Genomic DNA, 10,451 nt, shown 5'->3' with positions numbered 1-10,451 from the left:
TTAGTTTATTTTCATTCTCTGTTAAAATATATTGTAAAAACTACTATAACTGTACAAATCCCCTAAAAATAAAAATCCATATATAATCAAATAATGAACCAATTACCAAAATAAAATCAATCGAAGCTAAATTCCAACATTGATGAGATAAAAATATCAAATACTAGATAGTTTAATGGAGTAAATTAAAAGATCAAATATAAATATGGAATAACCGAATAAGAAATAATTTAATTAATATATATACATATATGTATATGAATAGATTTGATTTTGTTTTTCTTTTTATATATATGAATATCTTGGAAGATATATCGAGATTATATAAGTGTGTGTATCTAGCAAACACGTTGACGAGGGGATGTCATACCTTGGTAAAAAAAAAATGTCCTAGAATCATATATCCATATATATCTATTTTTATAAATGTTAAGAGATCTTCATCCAATTAATTTTTTTAATTTTATTTATTTTAGTAGCGTATTTGTATAAAATTATTTAAGAAATTTTATTATCCAACTAATGTTTTATTTATTCATATACATATATTACAATTATATTGGCTATTGGCTAATTATGCTATTGATTGTGAAAATGTATGAAATTATATTGATAAATTTATTCAACTAATAATGATTTTATACTATAGAAATGCAATGATATTTATTTATTTATTTTTCATATATTTATATATAAATATAATGATTTAATAAATTTTTTTGGTTAAAAAGATAAATATTTTAAATTAATAATAACAAAAAAAAAGAATAAACCGCGCATCGCGCGGTTATCTTCTAGTTAAATTAATGGACCAAGGCGCGTGTGATGATCAGGTTCTCAACAACTCACCGACATGCAATCCGCTACGATATAACCAAACCGACACGCATTTTTGGTAGGAACGGCAAGAAATCTGGATACAACGAAGAGAACAAGGAAAGGGGAACAAGGTCAAATAAATATCTCGACCTCTCAGGTCATTTCTCCCCAAGATTCTGTCGCTCAGCGTAAAAGCATAGACCTATTTTCACGCGTTGTGTCGGATCCAAACGGGAAGACGGACTCTTTAGGGTTTTTCTCCTCTCGGGCTTTTCCGCTGGATGAACGATTACCGTTGATTCCTTCGATTCGAATCTCCCAACCGAGTTTTGAGGTTTCTCTCTCTATTTCCTCTCTCTGTGTTTGCGCAGATGTATTTCTCCATTTCGAGTTTCAGCTAGAGGTTGAATGCTGTTTTACCTGAATTTAATGGCATTTGCTTCTTATGTTCGTTTTTTCGTGGTTGGATTATGTTCTTATTCGATTGGTCGATTTTTCTTCTGATTCGCCTGAGTTACTCCATGAATTTGGTTAGGTTATATGATTTTCCAGCATTTTGGGTTTGATGGGTCTCCGTTATTTTTCACACACGACTGCTCAATTCCGGGAATCGTACCTGTTCTAACTTGAACCTATTTGATATTTCGAAGGTTTTCACTTGTCGTATACGGTAAAAAGAGACAAAGCAAAGAGAGCATCTTCGAGGTTTTGGCTATTCCATCTTCCTGGCAAGTTACAAGCTGTTTTGGTTTAACGACGGGATAGATGGGTCTCCGTTATTTTTCACACACGACTGCTCAATTCCGGGAATCGTACCTGTTCTAACTTGAACCTATTTGATATTTCGAAGGTTTTCACTTGTCGTATACGGTAAAAAGAGACAAAGCAAAGAGAGCATCTTCGAGGTTTTGGCTATTCCATCTTCCTGGCAAGTTACAAGCTGTTTTGGTTTAACGACGGGATACAGTTGCAATTATGAGTGCATCATGGGCAGATGTTGCTGAATCAGAGAAGGTGGTCTCTGGGTTTTCTAGTCACAATTCTCAGCCATCAAGACCCGCTTATGTTCCTCCACATCTGCGGAACATGCAAACGTCAGCTGAACAGGTTGCTCATGCTTCAGCCAATGGTCGTGTAGGGTACAGTGGCCCATCCGGTGGTTCACGATGGGCTACTGGTGGTGCTGGTGGCGGCGGCTACAGGACAGATGCAGGGCGTCCTGGCTATGGTGGACAACAAGGAGATGGTGGTTGGAACAACAGAAGTAGAGGTTGGGACCGTAGGGAACGTGAAGTTAATCCATTTGGTGATGAGGCTGAGTTAGAACAACCTTTTACTGAGCAGGAGAATACAGGCATCAACTTTGATGCCTATGAGGATATTCCGGTCGAGACAAGTGGGGATAATGTCCCACCTCCTGTTAATACGTTCGCCGAGATAGACCTGGGGGAGGCTTTAAACCTAAATATCCGTAGGTGCAAATATGTCAAGCCAACACCTGTGCAACGTAATGCGATTCCGATATTGCTTTCAGGAAGGGATCTGATGGCTTGTGCTCAGACTGGATCTGGGAAGACAGCTGCCTTTTGCTTTCCAATAATTAGTGGAATTATGAAAGAGCCATATGTGCAGAGGCCACGCGGTTCGCGTACAGTCTATCCTCTTGCACTCATCCTCTCACCGACAAGAGAACTGGCATGCCAGGTCTTGGTTTTTGTCCAATATCGAGATATATTTATTCTTTGTAGTTTCTCTTAATACAAGGCATGTCTCATTCTATAGAATTTTTTGTTCACAGATTCATGATGAAGCCAGAAAGTTCTCCTATCAAACCGGTGTGAAGGTTGTTGTTGCCTATGGAGGAACACCGATTAACCAACAGGTCCCTGTAGTCTGTTGTCTGTTTGTATATGCTGTCTTTTATGCTTAGGGATTTGAGTTTTGCTATCCATTTAAAAACATGTTTTGGTTTCCATATCAGTTCTCTTGTAGTTTTGGATGATTTATCTGAACAGATGAAATTGTTCATGACTCCTGTATTAATATGCAACCTTGCTGAAAATTGGTTTGCTGGCCTGAGTGCATGTGTTAGTTAATCCTTTCTCCAGCATCAATTTTCCGATTTCCTGTTTTGTTGTTTGTACAGCTTCGAGAGCTTGAGAGGGGAGTTGATATTCTTGTGGCTACTCCTGGAAGGTTGAATGATTTGCTTGAGAGAGCTAGAATCTCGTTACAGATGATTAGATTTTTAGCTCTTGATGAGGCAGATAGGATGCTGGACATGGGCTTTGAACCCCAAATAAGAAAGATTGTTGAACAGATGGACATGCCTCCAAGTGGAGTTCGGCAGACAATGTTGTTCAGTGCTACTTTTCCAAGAGAGATTCAGGTTTGTTTTGCTTGTCTACAACACACTGTATTCTCGCATTTGCCTTTTTGCTGTCTGGAAGATCGATTTAGGGTACTTATATGCTTGATCATCTCCTGGCTACCCTTACGAATCACTTCTTGCTCTCACATTTCCCTCTTTTAAGTCTCTTTGCTCATGTCTCATTTTGTTCTTGTGATATCTAGTTTTCTTGAGAAAGCATTTACCAATCACGTTTTTCCCTGATTGAAGTTAGTTTATTGTGCTTCTATCTTTTGGTCCTTCATTCAACAAACTCTCCCAGTGGTTCTTTGGCAAGTGAAAGGGGAAAGAGAAAGCAGTTGACATAAATCAACCTGTTTGTGTTGACTGGTAGTGAATAATGTAAATAAATAATACGAATATAGGCCTCAGCTGGCTGCAGGAATAATGCCCACCATTTCATGAAACAGGTGGATGCAATAGAAAATTGTGTACTGAGGAAATTTGCATGTTTCATGAGATGGTGGGCATTAGTGGCATTAAATGGATATATTTTTACGTCAAGAGGATTACGGTTTTCTTTACTATTTCCTCCTAGGATGATACGGATCGGATCATCTATGGTTCAGTGCCTGTTTTCATGCTCTCATCACGAATGACCTGTTTTCTGTGAAGCTGCATAATATTCAGCACTATATAAAATCGTTTCATTTTTTAAAACATTTGCAATTTGCTTTTTAAATGTGCAGAGACTTGCGTCTGATTTCCTGTCAAACTATATATTTTTGGCGGTGGGAAGGGTGGGTTCAAGTACTGAATTAATTGTCCAAAGAGTAGAGTTTGTTCATGAATCTGACAAGAGAAGCCATCTTATGGACTTGCTTCATGCGCAAAGAGAGAGTGGCATCCAAGACAAGGTAATGTGGTGCATACTGATTCTGCAAACCCAGTGTTTTTATGGCTTTGCTTTGTGTTTACATGTCAATGCTTTACTACTTGTTTAACTGTCATGTGTATCATATAGCTGACATGTTTTCAGCATTAGTATTGATTGTTTTCTTCTCTTCCATAAATTTACAGCAAGCTCTGACATTAGTTTTCGTCGAGACAAAGAAGGGAGCAGATTCATTGGAACACTGGCTGTGCATGAATGGGTTTCCAGCAACCTCCATTCATGGTGATAGATCACAACAGGTTGGTCGTTGGTCAGTTGAAGTTGAAAATTTTCTTTTTCAACACTAAATCCATTATTCTAATTTAAGATTCAAGAAAAGATTGCCGGAGGATAACATTGTCAAGGAATAAAAATATGAATATTGCTCAGGATTCGGGAGGAACTGTTCCAATGGTAAACTATTGCCATGTTATGTTTTGATGTGTCAACCAGGAAAGAGAAGTGGCGTTGAGGTCATTCAAGAGCGGGAGGACTCCGATTTTGGTGGCAACAGATGTCGCAGCTCGGGGACTCGACATTCCACACGTGGCTCACGTCGTGAACTTTGATCTACCAAACGATGTAGATGACTATGTCCACCGCATTGGACGGACAGGACGTGCGGGCAAGACAGGACTAGCGACTGCGTTCTTCAACGACAACAACACATCACTTGCAAGGCCACTCGCTGATCTGATGCAAGAAGCAAACCAGGAGGTGCCTGCCTGGCTCACTCGGTACGCGTCTCGTGCTTCTTATGGAGGCGGTAAGAACCGTCGTTCTGGTGGGCGTTTCGGTGGTCGTGACTTCAGAAAGGAAGGTTCTTTCAGTAGAGGCGGTGGCGGTAATGATTACTACAGCGGCGGTTATGCTGCAGCTGCCCAGGGTGGCGGCGGCGGCGGCGGGTACGGTTATGGGTATGGCCCTGGAGTGACCAGTGCTTGGGATTAGGCTCCCAAAGTTCTTTATTTAAAACTAAACTTGTTATTTATTTTCTATATTTCCAAATATATGTGGTACCTTAAGATTTCAGAGTTGGATATAACTAATGCTGGGTCTTAGGTGAAATCTTTTTTGTGGTTTGATTGTAGGATTGGCCTGAAAAACAGTCATTGGTTCTTCCGATTTTGGTCATATTTTTGCCCATCCCTCTTGGTTTCCTTCTAACAAGTCCATCTGTTTTTTTTTTAGTTGTTTTTGTTCGCTGATTCACGGTCTGAATTTTAAACTTCCATTAAATACCAAGTTGTCATATGTTACAGAGATAGTGCTGAGCACAATATAATTATGTGGATAATGTCGAAATCAAATACCATGTTGAAAGAGCCCCTCCAACCATCCCTACCCTAAACCAGACTGCCACAGGCCTCTTCCTCTTGACACTTGAACTTGCAGCTACTCCTGCGGTTATTTTGTTCAATTTGTCTGTCATGCTTTGCCTTTTATTTTCCCTCCATTAGTTAAGAACAGGGAGGAATAAACATGTAAGGGGTAATATCATTACCTCCCATGCCATTGTTCTGTGAAGATCCGCTGAATTGTTTAAAAATCCGAGCATCAGCTGAATCCAGAGGCAAATGCAATAGCTCTTCTTGCAAACAAAATGCAATAACAATAAAGACGCAGCCTATTTTTTTGTACCAGAAAAGAGTTGGCAAGGAGTCTTCTCCTATTTCCAGATAATACTGCAGCAGTATAAGGGATTATCTGAAATCTCACCTGGGCACTGTGACACATTTGCAGGGACATGGCAAATGGAAGGAAGGCTCATGGCAAGGTTGGCATCCACTTTGAACCCTAAGGAGGGATCATCCCTGTCCTTGACAAGGGTACAGAGACATCTCTTGGTCTGGCCTTTGTCTATTTCTTTCTTAAGTGAGCTGCAACATGTAGGATCTGGAGCTTTAGCTTCTCTGGTGACGAAAGGGAGACAAGAGGAGAGATCAGACATGGCGTCCTCGCATCCCTTTATGTCCTGAGTCAGATCTGATCTCACACCAGCAGACATCATCAGCAGCAATGTTAGGCATAGAGTATGAGCTTGACTGTAACCCATGAGCCAAGATTCTGTTTTTATGGACAAAGTAACTCAGGTCAGGTTTTTATGGATAGTAAGAAACTTCCAATTACAAGAAACCTGATTATACTGTGCGCAAGTAATAAAAAAAAATGAATCAAAGGGTTGCTGGTTGAAATGTCTTTATGCATAGATTTGGGGATTTCCCCAGGAATTGGAGCTTCACATAAAATATTTAGATGTTGGTGATCGTCCCTTTTCACAATCTCTGCAAGACATTCACAAAGAATGAAGAGTACACAGATAGAGCCAAGCTTCATAGCAAGAATATCTGAATCTTTGGTTTGGCTAATCTATAGATGTGGAATCATCATATGGAAGCTATATAGGATCCAAGGAACTTCAATCCAGTGACTGCCCTGAACCAATTAGACATAGTCCAACAAGGGCAAAAACTGTTCGACCCGAGATAAGGATCAGTGGCACTTCGGTCTGGGTGAGTGAGCACTCAAATTCGAACAGAAACTCTGTTACAGAAATACAAACAGAGAACAAAGAAATTTGAGAAAACTCAACTAATTTTATTCATCAGAAAACAATTACATATATAGGAAAGCAGACAAAAACTTAATAATAGAAATAAAATCAAATCAACTCTAAATATACTAGCTAAATCAAATCAAATCAAAATATCCTAAAATCTTGCAAAGAAAAATAGGAAAGATATGATAGTGCCAGATTTTTACAGAATCTGGAAACTGATCTTCCTTAGCCTTGAATCACGCATTTGAATTGACAATTTGTCTCCAGCTCATGTGACGTGGCCTTGAGTCACATTTGTTCCAACAATCTCCTCCTTGACGAAAGGCCACGCACACACTTCGATCATGCTCCTTAACAACTCCAACCTTCCATCATGCAACCCCTTAATGAACAAAACTGCTTCTTGTTCTTCAATGTTTTTCACATTATTTGCAAAACCATCCCATTCACTATCTGAATATCGAATCAGATTTAACTCATCACATTTTGTAAGCTTCATCCAAAAAATCTGTCTCTTTTCTATCATCTTGAGCTCCTCCTTCATTGCATCTCTCCAACTCTTGTCGTTTCTTGCCTCCTCATAACTAGATGGCTCAAGAATAGCCACATTGCATCTTCCATAAACTTCATGCAGTGTTCTTGTACCTCTGACAGGAACATCATCATCAGATTCAACATCTTCAGCCTCCATAATTTCGTCAGCGTTCCAATGGAGGGAAAGGGAGATGTATGGATCAAAGGGTCGGATGGCACGAAGAAACTGCTGACAGGAGTGTTGTATGTGCCAGGGCTACTTCAAAATCTCCTAAGTGTACCTCAGCTGGTGATTAAGGGCTACAAGGTAATTTTTGACAAGAATGAGTGTGTTATTGGTAATGACACAACCCCTGTTCTATTTAGGATGCCTATGAGAAACAAGAGGTTCTCATTTTCGATGAAAAATGTGGGATATGATGCATTTGTGAGTCAAGAGTCAGTATCCCACATTTTTCATCGAAAATGAGAACCTCTTGTTTCTCATAGGCATCCTAAATAGAACAGGGGTTGTGTCATTACCAATAACACACTCATTCTTGTCAAAAATTACCTTGTAGCCCTTAATCACCAGCTGAGGTACACTTAGGAGATTTTGAAGTAGCCCTGGCACATACAACACTCCTGTCAGCAGTTTCTTCGTGCCATCCGACCCTTTGATCCATACATCTCCCTTTCCCTCCATTGAAATGAACTCGCCATTTCCAATTCTGACCTTCGACTTGAACATCGTGTTAATCCACTTGAATGAGCTTCTATCTCTTGTCATGTGGTTAGTACAACCACTATCCACTAACCATCCATCCTTGACAGATCCAGAACCAAAACACGATGCCACAAACAGATCTTCAACCTCTTCTTCAACCTCTCCAGAATCTTCTACAATGATCTGAGCATTCTCGTTTCTACAGAAACGCTCAATGTGCCCAGATTTACCACACCCTCGACACTTGATGTTGGGATTTCTCCAACATCTCCAATGAGGATGACCAATCTTTTGACAATGCTTACAAGGTTCAGAGAAGCCTTGATCAACATCTTTCTCAGATTCAGAAAACGTTACCTTGCTATGAGTAGCATCCATCTTCGTTTTCTGATTCTGCTTCTCCTTTTCTGGCCACTTTGCTTTCGCCTTGGCCATCAACGCTCCCTCAACTGACTCCTCCTTTCTCATCAGCCTTCTTTGCTCTTGCGCTTGTAGAGCACTAAGAACTTCAGGTAGTTTCAATTGTGACAACTCCTTAGTGTTCTCCAAGGAAGCAAGGGTTGCTTCAAAACGCTCTGGAACAGACACCATCACCTTCTGAACTATCTTCTCATCAGTCATTTCAGTGCCCAAGATCCTTATCTTGCTCACAATGCTGATCAAACGATCAACATAAACCTTTACTGTCTCGTTTGGCTTCATCTGCTGTCTCTCAAATTCCCGGAGCAGGTTCAAAACCTTCATGCCCCGTATCTTCTCATCCCCTTCATACTCTTCTTTCAGAGAATCCCACATCTCCTTCGCGTTGGTCATATTCATGATCTTAGTGAAAATAAAGGATGGTACCGAGGCAAAGAGGCATGACATAGCCTTACCTTTCCTCGTTACCTTATCTCTATAGATCTTCATTTGGTTCAGCGTCGGATTTGCTCCCAAAGGAGTCACCTCATAGTCTTCTTCGACAGCTTCCCACAGATCCGCACCCTTCATGTATGCCTTCATCTTCACAGCCCACATCTGGTAGTTTTCTCCATCAAAAACTGGGGGAGAATTCGAATCCATCGTCAGCTTTGATAACCCTCAGATCCCTATAGAATCAACGGGCGCTCTGATACCACTGTTCGACCCGAGATAAGGATCAGTGGCACTTCGGTCTGGGTGAGTGAGCACTCAAATTCGAACAGAAACTCTGTTACAGAAATACAAACAGAGAACAAAGAAATTTGAGAAAACTCAACTAATTTTATTCATCAGAAAACAATTACATATATAGGAAAGCAGACAAAAACTTAATAATAGAAATAAAATCAAATCAACTCTAAATATACTAGCTAAATCAAATCAAATCAAAATATCCTAAAATCTTGCAAAGAAAAATAGGAAAGATATGATAGTGCCAGATTTTTACAGAATCTGGAAACTGATCTTCCTTAGCCTTGAATCACGCATTTGAATTGACAATTTGTCTCCAGCTCACGTGACGTGGCCTTGAGTCACATTTGTTCCAACAAAAACAGCCTCTCCAGCCACTAGATTTTCTCGAGGAAATTGAAGTTTTCAACGTTACAATAATAAGCCAGTGGGAAAAAATCTACAGGCATAGAGGAAGAACTATAGAAGAACCAAAAAGAAAGAAAAAAAGCCATAGAGCAAGTCGTGACCGTAAATCTTACAATGAGGTGGAAGACATGAAGAAAGGGGGTGACATGTTACAATGTAGATCTCTTGTGGTGAACACTTAATCATAAGACTATAATTATGCAGAATATAGCAAGAAAAATGCCACTAAACGAAGGTTAAATAATGATGTGTCAGAATGAATCAAACGAGTCTCCTCCGTACCTCAGCTCTCAGCTGAATAACTCCCCACTTTCCCAAGCCAAAATTATGGGCTTCAAAGGCATATCCAAGAGTTCTGGAAAAGATTAAGAGACAGAGACACAGAAAGAAGAAGTTTCAGGATATAAGTCCACCCAGTGAAACCGGAGTATTTAAAGCCAATCTGAACTGAAGAAAGCGTCAAAGACATGCCACCTGCCAGTTTACGGATTTTACGTAAAGATGGTATAAGATCATCGAGGGGATGTGAAGAGTCGCTGGCAGAACTAAGGGAGCCAAGTAAAGAAGATTCTCCAGAATGAGATGAACTAGTCATTATAGCTCAGAACACACAAAAACCAGTTTTAGTAGATGTACCATGCAAAAAGCAGAAGCCTTAGAAGTGGAATACCTGAAGTGTCTCATCTGCAGCTATGTCATCTGGAAGAATAATGTCCAGAGATTCACATTTCCAAGTAACTAAAAATGTTAGAAGTGGTAATGAGATGAAAACAAAAGCTTAACGTACAAATTCAAGACCAAGTACTTGCTCGATGCTAAATTTGGCAGATTCAAATTGTTTTATTTGGTGAGTGTTCCGAAATCCATCTGCACTGTCTATAGCCTTATAGAAGCATCATTTGCATATCAGCGTCTGGTCCTAGGCATGCATCGGAATTCAGCCAAGAGTGCTGTACGATCAGAAGACCATTCTGGTGAAGGAAGGGCT

The 10,451-nt window shown here is 39.9% G+C and overlaps 2 protein-coding genes across 3 annotated transcripts; one reads left to right on the top strand and one right to left on the bottom strand.

Moving 5' to 3' along the window:
• Nucleotides 1-961: 961 nt before the first annotated feature.
• On the top strand, nt 962-5,237 carry LOC104824491 (DEAD-box ATP-dependent RNA helicase 37-like). 2 transcript variants are annotated; one of them, XM_010556600.2, is made up of 8 exons: nt 962-1,153; nt 1,470-1,567; nt 1,768-2,523; nt 2,618-2,701; nt 2,966-3,208; nt 3,919-4,086; nt 4,250-4,363; nt 4,557-5,237. In XM_010556600.2, the coding sequence occupies exons 3-8, from the start codon at nt 1,795-1,797 to the stop codon at nt 5,052-5,054; spliced, it is 1,836 nt and encodes a 611-aa protein (XP_010554902.1). In that variant the 5' UTR covers nt 962-1,153; nt 1,470-1,567; nt 1,768-1,794; the 3' UTR covers nt 5,055-5,237. The 2 variants fall into 2 exon arrangements, with proteins under 2 accessions (XP_010554902.1, XP_019059286.1); XM_019203741.1 differs by lacking the exons at nt 962-1,153; nt 1,470-1,567 and having other exon boundaries at nt 1,651-2,523.
• A 74-nt stretch (nt 5,238-5,311) lies between these two features.
• Nucleotides 5,312-9,931, bottom strand: LOC104824489 (protein YLS3). The gene is made up of 4 exons (XM_010556595.2): nt 9,746-9,931; nt 5,823-6,170; nt 5,608-5,691; nt 5,312-5,504 (listed from the first exon to the last, which is right to left on the bottom strand). Exons 2-4 carry the CDS (start codon nt 6,157-6,159, stop codon nt 5,389-5,391), a joined length of 537 nt encoding a protein of 178 aa, XP_010554897.1. The 5' UTR covers nt 6,160-6,170; nt 9,746-9,931; the 3' UTR covers nt 5,312-5,388.
• Nucleotides 9,932-10,451: the final 520 nt, after the last annotated feature.

Source organism: Tarenaya hassleriana, unplaced genomic scaffold (assembly GCF_000463585.1).
Source record: "Tarenaya hassleriana unplaced genomic scaffold, ASM46358v1 Cleome4, whole genome shotgun sequence".
NCBI lineage: Eukaryota > Viridiplantae > Streptophyta > Magnoliopsida > Brassicales > Cleomaceae > Tarenaya > Tarenaya hassleriana.
The sequence above is the reverse complement of the archived record's forward strand: the minus strand, read 5'-3'. Positions and strand labels throughout refer to the sequence as shown.